Here is a 26,550-nt window from a genome sequence, read left to right on the forward strand (position 1 = left end):
ATTGCCAGTTACTCTGAAAGTTGTTAGGATGCTATCACCAGCAACTGATTTCCCCCTGCCCCTCCTTCCCGCAGAGAAAGGCTGTCCAAGTCCAAACTGGCCAAGAGGCAGGTTGTATGCTCTGTCAGTAGTAACACTGTCATTATCTTCTTGGTATAAATAGTCATAAATAAATATGCATATACTTGTATTTGTTTTAATAATTTAGACCCCAGCATGAGAAACTGTGAAATAGTTCTTGAATAATATAACAATAGCCATACTGTGGGAGACAGTGTTATCCTGGCTCTGGCCATGCCCAGTAGCAGATAACTAGGAAAAGAGGGAATATATTTACATATCTATACATGTAAGTACATTCATAGATAGATAGTTTTATGAATTTAGATGTTTTATTTATATACATAGATGTGATATAGTATATATGAATAATATAAACAATACATATTACACTATATGTATCTTGTTGATATTTTATTTAATTTTTATTAATAGTTGTTGTTATTTATAGTTTATTATTATTTTAATTAAGGGTTGCATCACAGTCTTCAATATTCCCAGCAGACTTTTCTTCTGTGAGTTGGCACTTTGAACCCGGCTCTTCTTTGGTATTGAAAACATTCTGGGTTCCCCAGTAAAATTGCAAGATTGCACAGTAAAAATGCATGATGCCCAGTAATTACACAGCATGTTTATGTCTTAGTTAATTATGGGCATTGGAGTTTTTCTTTATCAGTTAAAGCAGACGTTGCCTGTTTTGTGTTTTTGTCTTTCCATTTTCATGTTAAGGTATTGGAATAAGTATATCGAGTCCACACATCAATTTTAATAATACTAATTCCTGCTCTTTAGATTTCCAGCGACTAACATTGCTAGATGAGATCATCTACATATCTGATAGCTCAGGCCGTAAAGTGAAAGCAGTTTCTGTTCCTATTCAAAATTCCAGAAGTGAAAAGGTGCTGAAAGGAGGCTCCCTCCTGTGCAGACGCAGTGTGGGGGTACTAGGTGGAAAGGGACTTTAGGCAGGCAAACCCACGTTTGTTTGGCTTGTGTTGTGCTTATATATAGGAGATTTATTTTTGTGATATGCTGTGATATGACTTCTAGAAGAAAATCTGTCGTTACAATCACGTATAGAACGCTAAGCCTGAAGACTGTGTGCAGATATGTGAAGCAGCACATTGCACCACTGGGATGCAAAGGTTAGAGCCCACAGAAAAGAAAACAAAGGCAAAGTATTTTGTGCAAAGGGTTTTTTGGGGGAGTGGGTTGCATGTATGTCTGTGACAGAAGTTGTTGCTTAAGATTCTCCTGTGAGTTAAGGTACTGTGATTAGTTCTTGATGCTATTGTGCTCTCTTCAGAGACATGAAGTGCAATCCATTAGCAAGCTGCCTGGGTCAGCCCAAGTGATGCTCAGAGCCAGAGCAGAGTAAAGGACAGCTAAGGGAAAGAAACGAGACAAATGGATTAGTTAGTTTAAAATGCACTTTGCTACCCAGCAAGACTTAAAATCATTAACTGTGCATATGAAGATTTAGTGTGAGTCAGAAAGCAACCAGATAATCTACCACTTTCCTCTTTAGAATAAGAGCCTGAACTATTTACAGCAGTATTTTAGGAATTTGTTACTACTAGCCTGTGTATTTTCTTGCTTTAATAAAAATACCATTCGTTAGCAATGTAAGTCACATTTGCAAGCTGGGAAAAACTGCATCTTTAAGCATCAGAAAGTTTAATGGGCTTAAATTTTAGCTGGTCACTGCAAAAAAAACCAGTTCAAGAACCCAGTCTTGTGCTGAAATGAGACTTTTAGGAGGTGGTTTACTGACACAAAAAGATTTAGCTATTATTTTATTTTTAATTCTTTTAATTAATTATTACAACCAGAGTTGGTTTCTTGGTATTATGTGATGGGACAGGCACATATAACATTCCTCCCAAAGCAGTTTCATAAACATGTCACAATCTGAAATTTCATGGCATTATTTCTCTTTTGTCTTCATCTCAGAATTTATATTGAAGCTTGAATTCCATTTTCAATTATAACCTTATAAATGATCTTGGTAAAACTGAATTCTTAGGAAATTTACAAACACAGACTGATTTTTCTCGATATTCCAGTGGAATAGTTACAGGCGCTTGTTTCTGTGCTATTACAGTTTTGAAGAGACACCTGATAAGTGTTTGCAGGATGTAACACAAGACAGAAGAGATGAGATATTGGTGGTACAGGATGTCTGGAAATAAGGAGAGGCATTCCAGTGTAGGTTTTTTGGACTGCATAATACAACATACAACCTGAAAAGCTCATACCTATCATGGCCAGGAGGAGCCTTGGAAGGACGTGCTGTGCCGTTTTGTTGACTGGAGAAAAAGACAGTTTGAGAATTTTAGCAAGAGATGTCTCTAAATATTTTGTTTTTACTTTGCTCAAGGGCCTGAATTCTGTATGTGTAAATTTAGAAAACTCAGTCAGGAAGATCAAGAGCCCTAGTTAGAAATGTTAAATAATTCCTGCTTAGAAGAGTTGATTCCAAAAGGCGGATGCTACTTTCTTTGAAATAATCTGATTGGAAGGACATGAGAAGACATTTCCCTGATGCACAGAAATATGTATAGATGTTTGAACATACATTTCTTTGGATATAACCTTTCAAATGTAAATTAATATTGAATGTGTGGAAAAAAAATCTTTTTATTAGTGTTCAGCAAGCTTGTAGGAAGAATGTTTTTCAATAAAGATAGTTCTTCACTTACAGTAAGAAAAGGAATCAATTATTCTTAACAATGCGATTACTTTGTAAAGATAAACCATTAAAATAGTAGCACACAGACATTCTTTAAGGATACATTTCAAAAGAGATTTTGCCATAACTTTTCTATTCTGTTCTTTCTTTGTATGAACAATCAGGCGAGTTCAATGTGAACTTGAATGAATGAAGAATTCTGTCTTTGATTTATGTATGGTTATTTAGTGAAACATTTTGTGTTTTATTTATATGCTTTTCAGGATAAATCACCATGAAATACCTGAACTGGGAAATTATGATTAAATTTATTTATTTATTTATCCAAAAGCTGTAGAGCCCGCACTCTTTCTCTCAACTTAGACCATTCAGTGTATTAGCTCGTACTTTGCAGAGTGTGGATGCTAGGAGTTTTCAGTTAGAGGGTCAGGAGCTCGTTGTAACTAAAGTGAAGGAGATATGTGCCGTAGTGAAGAATGGATCATGTAAAAAGCCTAGAGAGCTGTAGTCAGGAAACAGATTTTGAAAATGAATCTTGGATGACAGATTATTACAAGAAAGGAAGTTAGAGTTCCAGAGTTCACTACACTGTCGGAAAAAACAAAATATTTCTTTAGTCCAAGTGATGGAGGATAAAGGTTGTATGCTTTTAGCAGGGAGTTTCTCAGCTATGATCCCCATTCATAATTTCTAACCACAAAAGGGGAATTAATTTCATGGGTCCATAACTTCTATTATTTTGAGTTTAAAGCAGAGCTTCTCTGAACGTTGACCCAGAATATCCAAAGTGTATTTTCTATGAGTATAAATGAAGACATTCAAAACTGTATGTATTTAATGTTGTCTAGAAAGGATAAGCAATTATTAATTTATTACCAAAGCTACAGTGGATAATATATCACAGAAGTAATATTTGAATCATAGAATACTTCAGGTGAGAAGGAATCATCTGGTTCACTTCCCTGTTCAAAGCAGGGCCAACCTCAAGGACAAGATGTAATAAATGAGTGCATAACTTGAAGACTTTTTTTTTTTAATTCTTCCTAAAAAAGAAGAAACTCTGACACACAAACCTGAAGGTGGTTAAGTCCTGAGAATTAGCCAGTATGGTAGGATGACATGGAGAATGATGTATGGTCAGGGAGTTCAATGATGCTGGTTTTTTGAGGGCAAGAGTCTGTTGTGCTACTTAGTGCTAGTGAAGACAAAGTAAGAAGATAGTTCAGTATATTAAAATTTACAGTGCAAAAAATGGATCGTGCTGAGGGATGGAACAAAAATGTAAGCTACCTACAGTCTGAAGGAAGAGAGATACAGTAGGTATATGAAACAAGAAGTAGGTTTGAAACTGTTTTTCATATGGGTGTGCTTACTGGGGTTGAGATCGAAGCAGCTTTTTTAATATAAAAATGGCAAAGGGTTTTTTCCTAAATGTTTGCTGACAGATTGCCTAAGGGAGGTTTTTTGGTCATTTTTGCCATTGCAAAACTGTTCTGTGCTACAAATTATTGGGGAAATACTAATTTCTAGACTAGACATGCGCATTCATGGAGTAGGAAATTTAGCCTTTTTTAACTGGCAGCTTCTGTATTTTTCTGTAGTTCTGTAAATGAAGGATGAGGAGAGATGGGTCATAGTCAAGTTGAAAGCCTTTTATGGACATGTATGCATGAAATTATTAATGTATGTGTCTGCCTGCCACAGTGATGCATGCATTGCAAATTAAGCTGCACAGGTGAAAAGTCTACTTTGGGTTTTGTCCTCCTCTTCCCCTGCCCACCCCCAAGTAAGTAATTTACCAGTCTTGCACAAATGGTATCTAGTTCAACCCCTTCTAGGTAAAAGTCAATCTTGTTTATATGAATATATCACCTTAGTGTTTGAACCTACATTCTCAGTGCTGAGAAAAACATTTCCATGACATCCCTAAGACATGTGCATTTACCAAGGGGATGAGCACTGTTTCTGAAATATCTTTTACCTTTTCAGTGTAAATGAAGCTGAATCTATTGCTGGGGAAGTGTAAATACTGAGCAAATTATTGAACCACTACTTCACTTCCTCCTTTGAATTACCAGCAAAAAAAAGCTGTGCTCTAGAAATGTAGCTATTCAACGTATACCTTATTAATGGATTTCAGCCTATGGTGTTTGTGGGTGAGCGGGGATGGAGGGGTAGGTGTTAAATTGAACTACATCTATGACTGGTTACAATTTGTTGTTCTCAGAACATGTCTGGCCAGGAAGTCATCTAGTACTGTTTTCATTTTGCTGAAAGGATGAATTCAACTTTTTGAGCTGGGATGAGTCCAGTGTAACTAGGTGGATTTTATTATTTGTCATGAAACATTCCTGTTCATACATAAGTACCAGTTTTCATGAGGAGCTGTGATGATACATTAATCTTTCACTCAAAATGTTGTTAAAAACCCCCACAAAATAAACCAACGGTAATTAAGAGCTAACATTAATTTCTTACAGAACTTTTTTCAACTTTTACTGATGTAAGTCATATGAATATTGTAATGGTTTATTTTTTGAGCTGTTTTCCATTGTACAGTCAGTAACCAAACTGAAGAGAAGTAGAGGAAGAGAAACTCTCTGCACTCACAGTCACAAAAAGAGTGCATCTTCTTAGGTAGAGTTCGAATGACATAACTTTTTTCATCTTTTAATTTTGTTTTCCAGAATGAAAAATCCCCAGGGCGTTCCACAAGTCGATCAAGTAACATTTCAAAGGTATGCGAAATCTATTTCCTTTGTATAGAATTTAAAGAAAACTATGTTTATCAAATATAATACAGTACTTTACTCTGTTTAACCATATATGCATATTCTGATGTTTTCTTTATCAACATCAGATTTTAAGTTTTTGCTGCCTAACATTGTGGTTTCCATGTAAAATCCATCTTAAAGTATAAATATTCAATTAGTCATTACTGTAATATGTGTAATAATAAGAAGTAAATAACACCTGCACTTTTTTCACCTGCTTTCTGCCACTGCTTAACGTTACGTTAACACTTTGTCTTAAGCTGGAATTACTGCTTGATTTTTCTCCCCCTGCCCTACCCAAATAATAACAGCTGTAATGTGTAAAGCTATGAATGTGTCATCGTTTCGGTCTGAATTCTTTTTACAGGGATTTATGGTTCATTGCAGCCAGGACTTTATATCTAGATGCTTTTTAGTTTCTATGAAATGAACAAGGGAAACTGTAGGGAGAGGCAAAATGGGATTTGTACTGGAGTTCTTTGTTTTTAACCCCCCTTTTTCTGTATTTTTGGTTCAGATGTGGCTGAAATCTATGCCAAAAAGCCAGGATATGCAGGAGGTAAAAGCTAAAAACTCAATAATTATTTGAATCCCAGTGTAAACATCTGTAATGTATTACATTTGTATTTAAAGAATTGTATTTTGCATCCAGTGCAAGCACAGTATCCTTAGGCCCCTTCCCCACAATATTATTGTCTGTGGGGTACACACTGTAAAACAGTTTTCTTCTCAGAGCTGTAAAAAAAAAAAAATTGTGATTTCTTAATTGAAGAAACTAGGTATATGTTAGGTTCTGCTCTTTTACATTAAGAAGGAAAAAAAGAGCGGGGAAAAACATGTAGAATATATCCAGCCTGTTGTAGGATATGGCTGAATCTCTTCCTGACTTGTTGCCTATTTTTAAAAAGTATGTGGTTCTATAGTTACAAGCTTGATCACAGTAAATTCTATGTACTATTTTCACTAAGAGTTTAAAGTGCATGTCTATAGTTATAATTACTGTAAATCTATGTGGATTTGATACTACTTTTTCTGCTTTTTTAAGTCAGTTGTGTGGGTTACACTGTGACAAAGCATAAATATATTCACTGACACAAGACACATGGCAGTGACTAACATTTATTTTGAAGTAATTTCTGCAGAAATCAGTATAGGTGCTTATTAGAAAGGGGTGCTTGCATCTTTTTTAGTACGTTAATAAGCAAGGTTTTCAGGCATGCACTTAATAATTTCTGATGTATAGCATCATTCATCCTTTGGGATCAGTTTTTCTATGTGAAGCTACCTGCCAGTGAAGCTTTTCAAATGCTGAAAGACACTTGATTGGAAAGCCAGGTTCCAGTTTATTGCCTGTTTCAAAATGCTTTTTTTGTAAAACGGGAAGGTCTATATGGGTGTATACATAGAAATGCAAGCACCTAACTTTTCAGGTTAATATCACATGGCACAAAGTAATAGTAACAAATATTGTACCTCAAAACAAGATTGGAAGCTTCTAGGTGATGTAAACTATAATCCAAAGACAAGAGGAGTTCTGTGCAGTGTCGGATCTTGCACGCGACAAAAATTCCAATTGACAGAAAAATTAGCAAGTCTTTATCTAGAAATATAAATTACATAAACATAATGTTTTTAGTAATCAAAACATATTGATTTGATTTTGTATCTTTCACTGCTTTCATTTGCCTATATGAGTAAGCTAAAAAGGGTCAAATAGAGTGTTACATTTTAATACTTACTGTGTATCGTGTATGCCACCCTTGGTTGTATATGGGGCTCCTGGTCCAGAGCAGAGGCGATGTTCCGTGATATCACTCAATTTTGTACCACCCTATTTGTGAAATGGAATATAGCAAAGATTCTGCAAATACAGATTCATATTTCATAATGCTCTTGTTTATTCTGAGAGGACACCTGAGGTTTGCAGTGTATGCTTGGGCAATTTTGCATGCTAGGTACATTAACTCTGAATTACGTTGTATTACAGATTAAACTGAATTGTTGAACATTGAATATGTCTTATCTAGGCATAATGAGAGGGAATGGCTTTGCTTTGTTTGCTATTTACCAGATACTAGTTCATATATATCTATTCAATCTATAGATTCTAAAATCAAATATTCCCTAGAGGGGCAGGAGGAAAATCAACATTTCCATTTTACCATTCACTTTTGCTGTCCATTGAGAGCACAGAAAATTAGCATGTTGCAAAGAGTTTTCTTATCTTGCATATAAGTTTCTGGTAAGAATGTCAGTAATAAACTATTTTAGGCAAATGAAAGGACAAAACTTAAAATATTTAGATATGATTCAATATGAAATTATTTGTAAAGTCTACTGTAATTCATATTACTAAGTAAAAATGTATAATGGAGTATTTCATCCATATGGCAGGAGTAAGGCAAAATCCTGCGCTTTCATTCTGTTAACCTGACTCAGCACTGACTCAAGTACTGTTTTATTGGTGGGCAAGAGTACATGAACAGTGAAAAGTGAGTGTAGTAGGGCTATAGCTCCCGCTGCCCCTTGTCCCCATAAGACGCTGTGCTTTACCCCCCCTGCCCTTGGCACTGCCGTGCCATGCCAGCACCATTCTGCTCGGCGGGTAGGAGAGAGAGCATTTGCTCAAACTAGTTTGCTGATCCATCTCTGTGTTCTTTTCCAGCTCATTACTGTGACCCTAAATATCCCGTTTGTGGGGTAACCACTGAGTTAATTGCAGGGTTTTGAAAGTAATCTCGCATCATTTTGTACTCTCAGTCTTCCGTACTCTGCCCAATTCTATCTGCCTGTTTCCTGGTACTCCTGACTGACAGTCAGCTATGGCTGTCTTCAGTGAATATCCCCCTGGGACATTCGTTCATTCACTTCAGCCTGCACATCAGTAAAACTGCCCTGGGACTCCAAGAGCAATGGCTTCAGTTGGTTTTCCAAGCAGTGACCATTAGGAAAATGTATCAGTGTCTGATTTTTGGTAATAACCTAGATTTTTCTTGTAGAATCAATAAATCAATAAACAGGTGGTCTTGCCTTCTGCCCTTCTAGTGTTGGGAGTCATAGATTATATTTGGGACTGATCTGTATTTCATATTATCTTATAGTGACAAAGTGGAGCCCTGGTTACTAACCACGGCTTTCAAAACCTATCTACTCTAACACATACAAATAAAAACATAGAAATATTGGAAATATGAGTTATGAACCAGGCTTGCTATTTTAATTTTTTTTTTTAACCCTTAGACTTTACTGTCTCCCACCCGTTTCCCATGATGCTGGTAGTAGAGGCAACTTTATTATTCTTTGTAAGAGATAGTCTTGTTCTGGATTTCAGAGTTAGAATTACCTTATCTCGGTGTGTTTAAAATCTAAGTAAATTACAAACTTGATCTTGTTCATTAGCTATTTGCCACTGCTTAGTTCTGTGCACTGTAGATTTTTCAGTAAACTTTTTATGTCTTCCTAAATATGTGTATAATTCAAGAGGAATGCTAGCCTGAGAAGGATCTGGTGGATTCATTTCTTTCTGTTGTGGTTAACCAGTCGAACAAATCTTGTGTTTGAATTACAGTCCGTAGAGGTTATGCTTATATGTGTTTCTGAGGCTGCCTGGTTATGTTAAAATGCTTTCTGGAAGAAATGTTTCTAACGCATTGTAATTATATTTCTGCATGTTAATTATAATTCAAGATCTCCTTAGAGAAGGATGCTCTCTCAGCACTAAGATTTGAAATTCTCTGATGGGAGCTTTGGGCTTATTTTTCAGTGCAGAGAAACTCAGGCTTGGAGCAAATTGCCCGATTTTTGTTTTGGCTCAATTGCTTCTCAAAAGCCTGGAGCAGGTGTTAGAACACTTCTATTTACAAGTCTCTGAAGCATCCATCTAATAAAACTCCATTGAGTTACATCAGGAAGAAGTGAGGTGATTGTTTTGGAATATTCAGTGTGATAATATTCATTGGTCTAATTTAGAATATGAAAAACAACAGAGGAAGGAAAGAAGGAAAGAATATGATACAGTAAGATACAAATGAAAACCAAAAGGCACCAGCATGTCAAAGTCACGCCCACTAAAGTTTCAGATGAAAAATTTATTGTTGCCAATTTATTGATTGTTGATTTGAGCTACTCAGTTTGTGATTTTGAAATATATTTCACAAACTGAGTATCAATTTGTGTAATATGTAATATAATATTTTATCCTTCTGAATTATAAATTTGCATTTCATCTCTTCCATTAAAATTGAATGGTCTTTCACATGGGTTTTGATATTCTTTAATTTTTCATCCTCTCCCAGTATGAGGTGAATGTATGAAGAGTCCTGTATCACAGTTTGGGTGATTTACACAACTTGAAGCAGGACTTGCTATTACACAATATGCGTTTTTTTAAATGGGTAAACATACCAGCATGTCTTTGGCAGTGATACCAACAGAGAATGCATAATATCTTCTGTCTGAATTCTTGTAAGCACAAATGATAGGTTTCATGGTGGAAAAAGCATAATGGAACTTAAATGTTCTTTTTAAAGAAGTTCATATCATGGACTTTGATAGCTTGAGAGAGGACTGCAGCATCTCCAAGATACCTGTTGCATGACTGAATCAGTTGTATGACGTTTTGCTACAGAGGACAGCACTGCTACAAGTTGACCCACTCTTGTTATTCTTACTGTCCTTTGCCAATTTCACACTCATCATAAATGACAATTCTCTTCCAGATTGGTGGTTTTTTTTCAAGGAACCATGTAGTTCCGTCCTTTCCAACCGTAGCTTCTAGATTACTGTAATGAGCAACTGAGAGAAAACTTAGAGCTTTCAAAAAAGAAAATAAACCAAGAAAAAAACAAGTCCTTGCTCTTGTAAAGTGTAAAATGTCAGCCTTCAAAAGTGCTGTTACAGTGAATAATATCGTGTATACAAAACTGGCATTAAAATATGAGTGTAAATGTTATGTTAGTCATCTAAATGATTCTTCTTGCTCATAAACAGAATCATTAATATCAAAGGTGAAGACTAACCTGGCACAACTCTCATTATGATTCTGTTACTGTAAAAAACAACAGCACAAAGTAAACAAGTTAGTGAAAAGTATTTTGTTCATAAAAACATAAAGCAGAGAAAGGCAAAAAACTAGAACTAGATACAATGGCATAATAACTATTGGTGGACTGTTTTTTCCTCTTAGATGTAAATGTTTGATTTCTTTGCCTAAAGAACACTTTGTGGCCTGTCCATGCAATTTATTCTTTATTTACAATATGCTTCACAAAAGGCATGACTGCAGAATTTACCAAAGTCTGCTTGAAATTTGAACTTCTGAAGAGAATTGCATTAAATACATCTCAGTTCCAGAGGACAACTGGTAGAAAATAATACATTTTCAATTTATTCTTGGATACACTTGACCTGATTTAAACTCATGTTCTAATGAGAGGGAATACATACAAAAATACGATTGTATGTATACAATAATACATACAGTTATACAGATTCTGTTTTATTAAATCACAGTTCTTACCAACAGCATCTTCTGAGTATACCTAAACATGCCACATCCACACAGCCGGACAAAATTGCATATATGTTTGAATTGTGTTAAGTACCACAAACTTTATGTGTTTATACAAGCTTACTTTGTGTGTAATGCCTATATATAATTTCCACTTCTGTAAAGACATTGTGTTATCACTGATTTCAGTCCTATCCTATGAAATGCAATACCATACCGGCGAAGTAGCTTTGATTTGTTTTCAGTAAACATGGTATGCAAGTTATGACATATGCTTATTGTTTAGTTTTCAACAAGACTTGTGATCGGTAACATACCTACTCCATAGGTACTCCTGGAAATTTTTATATGGCATTTATTTTTTTCACCATGGCACTCAGAAGCACATTTCAGGTCTTTGTCCTAAAAATAATTCAATTAAGCGGACTTCATTTCTACAGTGGTACAAAATTATTTTTTGCTGCAGTCTGAGGTTCTTTGCACTTCATAAAAATATGGTGTCTCCTGTTTTTCGTAATGATGCATTGTCAGGGTTTCACTGTCTTTTGGCTTAGTCATTTCAATATACTTTCTACAGCTTTTTTGCTCTGGCGCTTAGGTTTCTGTCTTCCTTAGGGCTGGAATAAATAGATATCAAATACACACCAGAGTAGAGTTGTTCAAATATAATAACGATATCCTCACAGACGGGAATTTATCCAGTCTGTGTCCTTCGTAGCCCATCAGACCAAATGAAGAATAGGGTGAGTGTGTGCACTCACGTACAGATGCACTTGTGGGAGAATGGCAGGAATGTTATATGATCGAAAGCTGTTTAGTATATAGAAACATTTTGAGGCTTTAAGTCTTGCAGATAGAGGGATAAGTGGAAACAGATGCCCTCTTTGGAAGAGAAAGTCTAAATGATGTTCTCCGAATACTGATACTGACTACCTTTACAACTAAAATACTACAAAATCCAGTAACAAAGGAGATGCATGTTTTGTGCTTCACCTTTCCTACAGGCTAAATTTGCATTTAGCTCCTTCCAGACAGTCAAAAAGTGCTGGTCTCAGGGCTCTGCACCTTTTGTGTAAAGACCAGCACATCCTTTGTTTCAATTGCCTACATCTGTGTGTTTTTTTCTAAGAACCACAAAACATTTTTAGTAAGAAAGTGATAAGGCCTAGAAAGAGGCATCCTTGAAGAGAATCATGAATCAAAAATATTGCATTGCTGCAGTACAAAGACTTTTGCAAACTATAATCCATCGGATAATTCAAAGCTTAGCTAGCATTGCTTCTATGTCTATAGAAAGAGTGGATTTTTGAGTAGAACCTCTACCTTTCAAATAAACATTAACATAGATCAGTAAGACAGGAGAAAAGATATTAAATAGCTTATTGAATCTACCAGTCAAAGTTGTAATTGCTTTTCTTGGTTTCATTTTTTAAACAGTAGGATAGATTTGCCACTTGCAATTTTGATTTTACTTTGATGGAAAGTAAACCTGCTTTAGTGATTTAGATATCAAACCATTTTCTAACAGGATCATACTGACTTTCAAAGGTGTTGAATGGTATTGTTCAGCAGAATCGTAAGGCTATTTCCTCTCCTTCCTTATGTGTTACTTTTCCCTTTATTCCTTCTCTTCAGAGGTGGGTGGAAGGAGGGGAAGGAGGACAGGAGAGAAAGAAAAGGTTTGGGAAAGAAATGTCCAAGGAATGATTTACAAAAAAAAATTATGTGAAAGAAAATGTAACAGAAATTGAGTTACCAATTAATTTAACTGTTGCTGTAAAGCCATCAATCAGACTATAATAACTTTGAGCACAACACAGGAACTCCATCATAAAGGACTGAAAAAAAGAAAAAGAAAAAAAAAAAAAACAAACCAAGAAACTCCTCTCTCCCAAACCCATGTGCATAAGTTCCAGTTGCCATCAAGACACACTTCATAAGATAGACCTGGCTTGGGTCATTTCCACCAAGTTTTTGATCTTTTTAGACCTGAGAAATTATCCAAATGAAAGTTTATAAAGATGGATATTTTCCATAAAAAGTTGCATTCTTTACAAAGCAGAAATTTTCAGATGAAAAGACACAGACTGGATCTCCTGCTGAGCTTATTGTCATGCAAACTGCCATAATCTTCTAAGGTATCCATTCCTTGGTGTGCCATTATTTTAATAGGATAGAGTTTCAGCTTTTTAACTATATTGGCTGGTGGGATCTGGAGGCTTCTGTGATGCATCACTGCTATAAAGCATACTTAGTATGAGAATAAAAGCATTATTCATATTTCCTATCTGCCCTACCTTCCCTCAATTTTCTGCGACTTTCTACTTAGGCAGTGCTGTCAGCTGAGCAGCTTTTGGAAATACCTTCCTTATTGAGAACAGAGGTATTAGAGGATTCATTAGCCTTTCTGGTGGTATCTGTGAGGCCATTTTATAGCAGCTGTCCGTTACATCTGGTTTGTTATTTTAAAGCTTAGCTCCATTCAAATATGAATGCTTTGCACTTGTGGAACACGTTTCTACTCAGCTTTTCTGGATTTGGTAGAATGCTTTTCAAAGAGAATCCTGGCAAATACAGAGGTTTCAGGACAAGCGAGATGATAATCATTTATCTGACACAAGGGGACTTTAATATCTCACACACGTGTCTGTGTTAAAAGACTGCAGCAAAGACAGATATGGGGGACAGAATGAAGTTTGACTGATGAAAACAATAAGAATTTTAAATCAAGGTTGCCTTTCCTTTGGTGTTCAGGATCTGATCAAATTTTCCAGATAGTAACAAAAAATGAGAGTCCTCACTGACCATCTGTTGCTTAACACTGCATGTTGAAAGTAGTCTAAGCACATGAGTCAAGTTGTGCTCTTCTTCAGAAGAGAGTAGGGCTCTACTTTGACCTAACAGAAAAGCTGAGTAAAATCACGTTCCACAATATAATCAGTACAGTGTTTTGCTTCCTCCAAAATAAACGTGATGCCACTTAAAAGATTTTGTATTTTGTTGTTAAAACTAGCAGTCAAGATGATTAAAAATAAAAGAAAGCTTATATTATGAGCAGGAATAACGGACTTGTCCAGTGCTGTGTTTTGTGGCAGCCCAGGACTGCAGACACTCCAAAGCAGCACAGACTGAACGAACGTGGAACTTGTGCAGGGCAGCGCTTGGTTGGGTTCGTCAGCCCTCTCTGCCGCTCAGAGGAAGCAGCACGCTGGACTGATACAACTATATCCCTTCTGGGCTCTAACCTGGAACTTCTAGGATCTAACCTAGAGCTATATCCCTTCTAGGATCTAACCTGGAACTTCCATATGGCTGTATGCTGTGCTGTGTAAATATACCAACTGACTAAAAGCTACTTTAGGTATCTTCACTGTGAGGCTGGACTTAAGAGAATATACATATTTTTTTTAAAATGAGTTTGGGATGTATAGCTTGTAGAGGAGATGGCTAAGAGGGAATATTGCCAAAAGAAATGAGGTAAGCCCAGAGGCAGTGCTAGCAGCAGAAAGCAGATGCAGTTTATGCTGTCAGAGCGTGGGTAGGGTGAAAAAGCAAAGGGATTTTGGGGTAAAGGTCTGGAACAGGCTTCCAGCTGAGTTGGAATTTACAAGTTTTTAAAAACAGCTTGACTAGCTGTGAATGATTATATTCATATGACATGAGGTAGCAGGCACAGACCTGACATTAACAAGTCCTTCCACTCCTATTTATTTTACAGAGATAAAACTGGAATTATTTACAAAATAAGGCCCTCCAGTACCTGTGAGGTCCATAAGTAAACAGCAGATAATGAATATCAGAAACACTAACTTTATTGGTTTTAGAAATCACTCTATCAGTTCGTTTTACCATTAAAAGCTAGTAAAGTAGATAAAAATAAAAATGTGTATGTAAAAGTTGTGAGAAACCTACTGAATGAAACTTGCTCACAGATAAGAATCTGAATTATCTTGTGCATAACTTAGCATGTTGGAGTTTTCTTGCTTTGTTTTTGAGGACTTAATTGGTGCATAGGCTTTTTGCCTGCCCAGATGTCAGGTTTGCTCCAATAGGGATTAGACAAACAAGCAAAAAGCGTTCATTGTTTTTTTAAGAATTTGATGTAAATTACTTTAGAAGGAAATAAACCTTCCTCTGAGTTATGTGCAACTAAACATAACATCATTATGCCAGTGCAGGGGAACTAGAAAGTAAATTTGACTGAGCAGGGCTGAAACAGTCCAGACCTCTTTACAGCTGAGAGTGAAATGTAAGATTTAAGCAATCAAACTGGTAATGTAATTTTTACCTTAAAATAATTAGATTTCCACCTGTCTCCAGTCCCAAATAATAAGTGTAAAAGCTTTTCAAGGAATTTGTTTTAATTTTTGGCTTGATTCCAGCCCTCTCAAGAACTGTCTAGCTGACTTCCTGCTTTAAGAGCTGCTGAAAGTTGAACTTGTGCAGATCTACTGTACGGTTACTGGGCCAGCTTAGCCGTTCTCCTTATCCCTTCATAGGGTAACGCTTGTGGCAAGGTGACATAAAACTTGCCTTTATGGCATGGGGATGATCTCAGCACTGAAGATCAAGCCGAACATCTACAGTACACAGATCTGGAAAGAAGCAATGGTACAGTCCTGCAGCTGTGAGGGGAAAAAAGAAATGGGGTCGAGTCACAGGGGGTGAATTCAGGAGCCCACACTCGACTCCAGGGCTGCATTTCTTCAGCAGTCCTTCATCTGGGGTTTAGTCTGGAGGGACATTTTTTCACATAGCAGCTGCGTGTAGCCCAGCAATGTGGCTCTGGTGCTGATGTCTGCATCTTTGCTCATTAAGTAGCTGCGCAAATGTATGCCTAATCACTTAAAACTAATCACAGAGGCTGAGGTGGAAAAAGATTATATATCCAAACATACATATACCATCTGTTTCTAATGTGTATGTAAGAACAATTCATATTCCTTCACAGTACATGCAACTGAAATGTTGCTTTTGTAGAAAAAGAGATATGAAATACAATTTCTGTCACTGGTACTCGTCCTTTTTTCCAGCATTAGACTGCATGTAGACACCCTAATGTTCCTCCTCTGCCTGGTGGACCCAGGCATTGAAAAACCATTTGAACATAAGGATTGTGCCTACAAGCTTTATCAATTTAGTTTCTCATGTTGGCTTGGTTTTCATACATCGAAGTTTCATTTCGTGGAACTAGTAGTAAAGAATTAGTAATATTTTTGGTGTTGTGATATTAACACATCAGGAGGTAAAAAGGGTTACTTGAGTTCCAAAAGCTAGAATATTATTTTCATGCAAAAGCACTGTTCTTAAGGCTCAACTGGTATCCTATTAAAAGCAAAAAAGCACATAGTGGTGACTGATGTTTCCAAAAGATCTATGCATGAAATATAATGGATATTAAGAACCTTGGGTAAAAGTGAAGTGTCAGCAGGTACTTGCTGTATTTCTTTATTTTTGCTTGTGCTATTAATTTTCAAACTGACACCACAAAAATATCTGTGAAAGGTGAGCTAGAAATAATTTTAATTATGGACTCTACGTGTGACTGAATTTGATTTGCTAGTACAAAAGCTTGGGATGACAGCCTTTACATCTTTGTATTATTTGTACTTTGTACTCTTGCTTAGTAGTCATTCTTCCCTTGCATCTGGTGTGTGATCTTGTGGAACTCTTAGGCTTATAGTATTTTGTCTCCATTTGGTAGTGATGCTCACAATGGGATAGGGTTGCATACTAAAAGCTAATGGCCTTATCAGCTAAGGGAAGGTCATAGCCTTAAGAATGATTTGTATCGAACCCTCTTACCACAATACTGTACCTCATGAGTGATCCTGAAGAATCACAAAGCCTTGGATTTACATTTGGATTCCATACAGCTATGCTGCCAGTAGACTGTGAGGCAGATTGAAATGGTTTGCTGTTAACACCATCAAAATATGTTTTCAGTGGAAGTATTGAGCAACTGAGTCTGCAATTTGTAGCAACAACCTTATGAGCAAAATGTCACATACTAAAAGTGTTTTATATCTCTCCTGCTGTTTGAGAATGTGATCAGCTCTGTAGGGATGCAGCCTGCACTTTGGTCTTCTCAGGCTCATCAGTTTCAGCTCTTCTGGAAGATCTGATTGCATTGAAAACCTTTTAAAACATACTTTAATTTTCTCGCTGTTCTGTCAGTCCACTCAACATAGGTTAGCTTTGTGCTCTTCATCACTCAGTATAACGTAAATGCACTTCACTCCATTTTGAAAGGAGTCATCATGGTTGTTTGATTGCATGAAATAAAAACAACATCCTTTCCCATCAGACATTTACAGTAGATCAAAACCAAAATGAAAATTCAAATGTTGAAAGCTGCTTCCTCAAACAGTGACAAGAAGTAGTCATGAGCAAATGAGAGCTGAAACGCTTCAGTCATATTTAGTTCCACAAATAGGTTTTGCTTTTGGTCAGGCTTCCTGTATTTCATGAGCTTTCATGTGTTCAACAGTGCGCTATGAACAGCAGCAACAGTTACTTTAATTTTGTAATCATGTGGCAAAGCAGTAAAATATCTGCAATGTATTTCATGGACAAAGATTCCAAACTATCTAACTTATTTCAACAGGCAAGCAGTCCTACAACAGGAACAGCTCCCAGGAGTCAGTCACGGTTGTCTGTCTGCCCTTCCACTCAGGACATTTGTAGGTATGTGCTGAGAAAAATATACTCTAATCTGGCTGATACTTGTTAGTTGTTTTTATTAAATAATGTGTAGCTCTTGCTTCTGCTTAACACTATTCATAATTTATGTAGACTTCAGTTTTCTTTTGATCTCTCTTTGTTTTGGTTCTGTTCTTGGTTTTCAGTCTCTTGTTTTTCTATTAAAATTCATGTTCTCATTTTCATCCTTTTTTTGTGATTTCTCTTTTTCCACCCACCCTTACCATTTCCATCCCTTTCCTTTGCTTACTGCTTTGTCTAGATCTACTGCCTTGCATGATTTGTCAGAAGATGAGCTTGAACATGCAACCCCTGTCATGGTGCTGACCCCTTCTAATAGGGAGTCTGGTAAGAAACAAGTAAAACGAAGGTTTAGGCGGAAAAGAGAGACTGGAGACAATGGTGAGCATACAGAAAAGCAAGGAAAGGGGAAAGACTGTAAATTGCATCCTGAGCCTGCGAGATCCAGCTGGAATGCATCTGATTCATCGTCATCTTCGGATGAGAGTCAGTGGGCTCAGGCTAGGAGGAGAGCGAGAGAAAAGGCCAGAATGCCCAGGAGAGGGAGAAGGAACAATAGATCATGCAGTAACCAGGACGGGTCCTCAAACAATAATACTGTTGAACTTGTCACTTTGGGGACAATGGGGAAAAAGAAGCAAGAAGTGTCTGACCCTGAGAATCCTACTTTAAATCACCGCCGAAGAAGGGTTCCAAGGCTTAAGGAATCACAGTCTTCAGCGTCATCTCAGGAAGCAAGGATTTCCTCAAGAAAATGTGGGAAAAGCAAAGGGAAAAGCTGCTACAGAGATCAGCAGCCTGCCTCTTTCCTTAGACACAATAAAGATTCGAAGGACTGCTTTGCGGAGGCAGGCTCTGGCAGTGATGCTCTGGCAGTGCCAGAAAGTGGAGCACCTGCTGGGGCAGGGCCCAGTGGGACCGATGCTGTTCAGAAGCCTCCAGTGTTGTATGAGGACTGGTCTGATGATTTAGAAGTATGCAGGTTAGTCCCTAATAAGAAAGATTTAACGTTCTTAAGAGGATTTTCTCACTGCCGTGGGCTGAGTGCGCTTCTCTTGACTGCTTTCTGTCACTCTTTCTCAGTAATAAACTGCTAGGCAGGCCATAAGAAATAACACAAAAACCTTTGCTACGGAGAAGTTAGCGTATCTCAATCTGAAGACATACTTCTCTTATTTAAAAACAGTAATCCTGCAAGGGAATCAAATGTTTTTCTTTGCTCCATTTTTCGTCATGAAGACGGACACACTGTGTCCTCCGGCAGAGTATTACTGTGTTTTAAATCTCCAGCCCGAGGCAGAGAATGAGGCAGAGTGCCAGATAGCTCAGTACAATGGGATATGGAGTTTTTCCTCCTTGGGTGACCAGTTCAAATCCAGCTTTGGTCCCTCTTTGTCATTTTTCATTGACTTGACTTACATGAAATAAATTTATGGTCTTGATTCAGTGTCCTCTAGAGCTGCTGTTACCACAGCAATCTGATGGACGGTGCCTGCAAAACACCCTCTCCAGTCGGGCATAAGTTGTACGGGACTTTGCACTGCTGAACACCTCTACACTGTGAATGTGCAGGGGCTGTTAGTTTGGTATCCATCACAAGGATTGGAATGATACAAAGGATGATTGGGCAGAATAAGCATTAAAATAAGCTTTGGGAAAGAAAAAGCAACACCAACAGTTCTCTCTATTTCAGACGTTCAGGCTTCTGACAGTCTGATACCCTTGGTGTGAAGCATGCAATCAGAAGGTGAGCGTTTTCCCCTGGAACTGAGAGCAAGCTGGCCACTTCTGAGCTAAAGTCCACATTTGTAGACAACTGGGTGGACTTGAGCTACTGAATTTAGTGGTAAATGAAAATGCACCATCCCGTAAGTTTAACAGAACTGAAACAAGTATTTCTTTCTTTTTTTTCTCTCCCCAAACTTGTGAGCCAGCATTAACTCTCATCTACAAAGGGTAAATGCGAATCAGGCTTAGTTTCTTGATATGGTAACCCAAAACTTCTCACTTTTCTTTGCTGGGAAGAAATTTGCATGGAAATGTAAACACAGTCAGAATGAGGAAGTTCAGGGTGCCACATCATGCAGTTTCGCAGTATACTTCAACCTAGTAACACACTACAAAGATCCTAGTTTTAAAAAGAGGAAAGGTGACATGCAGGCGTTGTGCTTTTTCACAGCAGGAGATAGAAGCCCTTACTAACACAGCTAGTGCTATGCACTCTTTGTTACACTTCCCAAGCAAGAATGGACATTTCAGTTGTCCGACCGTTGTCTGTCATGATAATTTAAGATTCTTCAGAGTGAAGTCCTGCTGTGTTTGTACATCAGCTTGTACATCAGGACCACACCCCTGCCTTGGGACCTCTTCACCTTACAGAAATGCAAAGAAACAGCAGCAGTGGTAACTATGTTACACATTTCTGAAGCAGTGGAAGTATGTCTAGACGGTATGATGCAGAGATGTGCACAGGTAACTACTTCAGCATCTTCAGAGTTGTCTTAAATTTCTGAACCACCAAGGCTGCATGTATTAAAGATCCAGTGTAGCAGGCACAGTACTGTTATTCAGTTATTCTGTTATTCAGTTATTCAGTATTCAGTTTACTGTATAACAGGGCCATTTAACAATTATAAACTGAATATGAACTACCCCAAAACTGAAATAAATTATTTCAGTATGCATCTTCATATGCGCTTAACTATACCGTGTTAAAAAAAAGATAAAGTCAAAGTTTTGTAATTGTCTCATGCAGATTAATCCTAACTGTTGCCAAAGTCCCCAGACTTTGTTTTCAGATGGAAAGTGGACTCCAGTCTTTTATCTGTCTTCTTGACCCATTCAATTTTACTATAATTATTCAGGCACTTTTTATAAGCCTTGGAGCTTGGTTCAAGGATGGACTTTTTGGATGTGCATGCAAACATTTCAGCTAAGCTCTTGTTTAGGAAGGTTGAAAACTTTTGACAGGTATGTGTCCCTAGGCTCACTATCAGTGGACATGCTCTTTGAACAACCAGAGTTAAACTCAACACAACTGTAACTTGGCCTGTTGTGCAAAATTTGCCAAGAGAGTCATAATTGCATTTTTCTTCATGTCAGGAGTAATGCTATTTTTTTTTGTTGCTGTCATTACTAGGTGTATCATAGTGATGACAATACCTCTAGGAAAAACACTACAAAATCAAAAGCATGTTAATTTTTCATAGCTGGTAAGTTGTCTTACTTAATCAATTTGCAGACAGCTGAAGAAAAAGGATGACATGTTTCTCCTACCAGTTCAGTACAGACTGTAGCTTCTGTTTTTCAGGACAGGTCCATGCACTTAATTGACTCATGATCTGTGGTAGGTTTTTCTTTAGATTTACAGTTGTGCATCTGAAACAAAAAAAAGAGTTACATTTCAACGCAGATGTGCACATATACAGTAACCATTTTTCTGCATGAGAAATAGAAAAAGGAGGTTTTTGTGATGTTTATTCTAAGATTGGAATTAACGTAGCTGATTGTGATGTGGAAAATTTCTTTTCTTGAGGTGTTTCTTCAAGCTTTTCATCCTAGGTATTCATGTCTTCTAGTTGATGTGACAAAACTGGCTGAGAGGAATGGCTTTCACCTAGATGGGGTTGTGTGGAAATAGCAGAGGAACAGGGATCTTAAACATCTCCTGGTGCCAGTTATTTTGTCCTTAAGTATTTGGGTAGGCAATTTTTTTCCGTTACTTCCTCATGAATTACTGGCAGTGGAACGCATTCATATATGGACATAAGGCTGTAAGCGGTTTTCTCAATGTGCATTTAGCTGCATGAGCGGGAATGTGTCAGGACACACCCAGTTCTAGCATAAGCACATTAGTCAGAGAAAGTATAGTACCATGGTGCAATATATACTTCAGCTAGTCTAATGTAGGCCTCTTGGTCACTTCCAGTGAGACATTTCCCCTTCTAGTGTCACTGTTTCTCTATGTCCAAAATGATTAAACAGTGACATGACACCAATGATGATCTTTACGATCTCTTCCCTGAGCATACTCCTTTCTTCTGGAGTCCATTAGAAGGCAAAGTTTCTGCTTCTGGGATTAGGCACAACTACATAAGTTCTGACCATGCTGAGTTGTTTTGGCACCTAATTTTTTTTTTATTTTTTTTTTTTTTTTTGAGATTCACAGGATAGGCTTTCTAAATCATACAGTTGGATCCCCCTTTTCCTAAGTTGCCCTGTGGTTGCGATTTTCTTCGTATATACTTTATTCTGGAATTTGCCATGTGGCTTGAGGCACAACCTCAGAAATAGCTTTCTTTGGTCTGCATTTAGTCTTCCCTGAAGAGAAAAGCTATGCGTGGGACACGATAAAGTGAGTGGATTGCGAGGACTTAGTCCTATGGATTTTCACGTGGGAATTACTAAGGAAAGAGAATTGATTAGTTGATATTACCACTAGTGTATCATAAGTGCTTTGTGTATTGACTCTGAATTAATGTTGTGGTATTTTTATTATTTATGATGGGAGAACTGAAAGATATTTTCTGTTTGACTAGTTATGCTTTTGGTGTAAAATCTTTTTGTAGTACTGATGCAGTCATTTCAGCAATAACACTGAACTGTAATTAGCTGAAAGAAACCACCCACAAATGAGGTGGAGTTTCTCACTATGAAAAAAATGCATATTGGAAGTAGAATTTTGATTTTGTTGAACTCCATGAATGAGTCTGTATGCAGTCAGGTAATGGCAGACCCTCATTTGAGGAGTAAATAGAAGAGTAGGGCATGACAGAAGACCGGTGGGAATGGAGAGAAGAAGTAAGGCAGATGGTGAAGTTGATTCATGAAATCTGCAGAATCTACTTCAAGTATAATCTTTTAAAATCAGCTTTAAAAAGCTAGTGTATTAATTAAAAGGCCATTATAAACTTAGGAGAAGACTAATATAGGTATTTCTATGTGTTAGCACAATCATAGACAGGAAGAAATAGTGTACATTGCACTTGACCAGAGGCAATATGGTTATGTAGTTTCTCACTGTGAAATCAAGTGTTGTAACAGGGGTTTTTCATAATATTATTTAGCAGGACCTGCAAAAGTAGTATGTTGCATGAAAATACTTAGATCCTGAAATATTCATGTAGTAGAGTTCTCACAAAATTGACAGACAGAAAGCCTCTTGGGAGGAAACAAGTCCTCATGGACTTGAGGAAAAAAGAGAAAGGTGAACAGAAGATAGATAGATAGGCTCAAATACTACCATTGAAATTTAACATTCATTTTAAATATTTATACTGAAACCATGAAGTTGGATCCAGTAAATAATTTAAACTGTAGTGCAGAATACGTAGACTTGAAATACCATCCAGAGCCCTCTAAAATCACCAAACACTGGAGGATGCTGAGCTGCCAGACTGTAGTGTTTGGCTGAAGCAGGTTTTTAACCTATTTCTCCCCGGGATGTTAGTGCCTTCCTTGGGGTCTCAGGATACATTCCTTCATTAGGAGCTGAATCTCTGAATCCTTGCATGTTGGCTCCTCACCCCTTCCTTTTAAAGAACTGTGACTGCTGCTCACTTTCCTGTTCAAAACCTTGTTTTGGCAAGGTGACTTTCTGATAGGAATCTCCTCCTCTGTAGGATGGTCTAGTTGTTCATCAGTCTTTGAAGCAGCATGAAATCCTGGTTAATTCTTTTCTCCGCCTGATGGTTCAAAGCCCCTTCATCACCTCTTTAGCTATCTGGTTATGCAGTCTCCTTTGGAAGCTCTCCATGATTCAGAAGGATGCAAGGAGAGCCAAAACAAGGCAAGGATGTCTTTGTTGTGGTTAGGATCACTTAACTGGGGGAAAACTGAGTCCTGGTTTCTGCTTCTTTCTCTCAAAACCTATTATTATTTTTAATGCAAATGGGTGAAATGGTACCACTTCCTGCTAGAAAGTTTGGGTGAGAGCAGACCCTTGGTTTTAAGGGTCCCGTTATTAAATACTTAAAGCTTGCATATGTTCTGTAGGGAGTTTAGTTACTTAAAGCTTTGACTTTCACTAGGCGGATGGGAGGAAATCTAAATCCTTTTTTAAGATGCAGTCCCTAGTTCTTTGAACTGTGTTCAGTGCAGTAAATCTTGTCTGACATGTATCTTGAGTTGCACTGACAGTGCATCTGAGGCAGGAATTACTTGTAACTCTTTAGATGGTTAGATATCCTATTTATCACCTACAATGGAAGATTAATGGAAGGACAAGAAATGTTGACAAAATGAAAGATTTAGTATGCTTTTGCTAATGTTGTTTGCTCTTGGGTCTCTTAGAAATTCTGATCACATTTGCAGAAATCAAGAGAAAGCTTTACCTAGATCATTATGAAATTCCAGTGGTGTGGTGCAACATTTTGAAAATGGTTTTTCCTCTAGTCAGATAAAGGCAGCTGACTGTATAGCATAATGGAAGGGCAGGAGTGACAGGAAAAAGGTATACAAATTGATTACATTTGGTACGGAGAATTAATGTGCTTCATTCACACTGGGTTTAAATGGAGAGGAAGACCAATTTGTCATTTAGATTACTTTATGATTTAACAGTGGAAAGAATGGAAACGAGATTAAAAAAAAAAAGCCTGCAAAATGAAAGCAAGGGAAACATGGCATGCTGTAACCTACCGCAGCGTGAACATATTTAGTGAATTTAACTTCTTTTTTTCCAATTGATAAATTATGCAGGAGCAGAGTTTGATATTTTTTTTTGTTTCTGTTTATGAATGAGTTAATTATTTGCTGTGAGCTGTTCATAAAGTTATTTGCTTTAATTTTAGGTTCTAACTATCTGAAAGCACTGTAAGCACTTTATAAATTGGAAGAAAGAGAAAATGACCTTTTTTGGATGGGAGAACAGTTTTAAGATTATCAGACAGTAATGACAGCAATTTTGTGCATCCTTTTGCAAACCTGTGGAATTGGTTCCTTTTGGTCCAATTAACATAACCTAGGAGCTCATGGTATTTCATGCTGGCAGCTAATAATCCTCACGGCCAAAAATCAAAGCCAGGGATCCAGGTGGTCTAACATTTGCCAACTATGCTGTTTCTCCCTAACTAAGCTCCCTTTAGAAATAGTGAGACATAGCAATGAGATGTACCTGCTGAACAGGGTAAGAACTTATCTTTGCATAATTATTATGAGTCCAGGTATGCTTTTCAGTGAAGGTCAAGTTTTTAACTGCCTTTTCAATAATTTCTCGCCAAAAATAATATTTTTTGAATAGGCATTATCTTCCTTGAGCATACGTATATGGAGAAGATATTTCCCCCTTTTATTAGGGAGATTTGTTAAAAGTTCAAAAGCATTTCTGTTCTACTGTTATACTTCCATCCACAGGAAAATGACAGTATGGGTATTGGGCATCTGCATTAGTTTCATGCTCTAGTTCACAGTGCATAGAAATTGCATCACAGGAGCAGTAAACATGTCACGGTCACAAGGCAGTAGCTCCTCCTAATTTTGTCAGTAAAGATGTCTCCATTAGTGCTTTAGTTTAGTTCAGATAAGGAGCCTGCTTTTGAAGCACATCAGATCACCTTTTACCATGATCTAGACCACACTGAGGATCGGTCTCAGGGTTCTCCAACCTATTGCCTTGGAGTGAAAGTAAACTGAAAGATGTATTCCAGGTCCAACCTCAAATCAGTATGAAATCAAAGCAAGATGTCCCTGGTGTAGATACCATGTTTTTAGCACTAGCTGGGTTTTTTTCAACAGATTTGCTACACTTTCACTGCAATGCTTGTTAACATAGACATAGCTGTATAGCACCCAGTAATATTAGAGAACAATACAGTTTTTACATAGTTGTGTCATTAATAGCCCTTAAATGTTATCATACATCATTATCAGTATGCCCATGCCCCCATATACATTTATATTTTTGAAAGCCTCAGAGGCATTTGTTAATGAGGGTAAAATTTGACCTGGTATATTTTTAAGGAAGTCTATAAAAGCTATCTGCGCTATGTTACTGTAGCTAAACACTTTGTCTATAGGTAATGGACAAAAATCATTGAAAATTTATTAGGTATGGAGATGCAGTGCCAATCTCAAATACGGGATCCACTGAAAGAGTTCTGGTGGTGCAGAATTACTGCAAACTCTTTTCCACCAGCGCTGTTCCTAATGACAAGGCTCTTAGGTAGCTCGAAGCACAAGCAGGGACATGCTAATTCATTCTTATCGTTAATCACCTTCCTTTGACAATAGCCATCTATGGAAATCAGCTGTACAGATACTGTCATAGAGGAGCGCTTGCCAACTGGGTAAGGGTAGAGCACTAAGTTTCACAATGCACACAAGACTCCTGCAGAATAAGTGCATCTTCAAGTGCATCTTATACTTCACTGCAGTGGCATAGAAATTGGCCTATTTTCTTAATTACCGAAGAGTAAAGTGGATTAGTGAAAGACAGGTTAGGATAACTGCTGTTTTTCCAATGAGAGTTCAGATTAGCAGCTATTCTCTTTAATGAGAGTAAAATTGTTACCTTGAATGTGAAGGAAAAGCTACAAACTTGTTGGAATCTATCTGTATCTCTTGCAATAAGCAGCTCAGATGGTGACTAACCATCTAAGTTGTAATTTCGGTTGCTATGATTTTGCCAAGCTAAACCACTGTTGGGAAAACCTGAAAATTTTCCATGTGAACTCCTTGCTTCATACTGATATTAGTTGACCTTTTAAACTGAGATTATGTAAGAAATGTTTGTCTGTATGGAAAAAAAATAAATCTTAATTTGATGAGAAGTGAAGGACAGTCATCCAGGATAG

At 37.3% G+C, this 26,550-nt stretch overlaps 1 protein-coding gene across 1 annotated transcript in view; it reads left to right on the forward strand.

The window, feature by feature from the left end:
• The window catches only part of MARCHF1 (membrane associated ring-CH-type finger 1), a 172,895-nt gene that overhangs the window by 119,411 nt on the left and 26,934 nt on the right, over positions 1-26,550 (forward strand). Inside the window, exons 3-5 of the mRNA XM_072862607.1 lie at positions 5,440-5,490; positions 17,643-17,722; positions 18,000-18,740. Coding sequence (XP_072718708.1) covers positions 5,440-5,490; positions 17,643-17,722; positions 18,000-18,740 — 872 coding nt within the window. The remainder of the gene's footprint in view (positions 1-5,439; positions 5,491-17,642; positions 17,723-17,999; positions 18,741-26,550) is intronic.

This window comes from Ciconia boyciana, chromosome 5 (genome assembly GCF_034638445.1).
Source record: "Ciconia boyciana chromosome 5, ASM3463844v1, whole genome shotgun sequence".
In the NCBI taxonomy this organism is placed as follows: Eukaryota; Metazoa; Chordata; class Aves; order Ciconiiformes; family Ciconiidae; genus Ciconia; species Ciconia boyciana.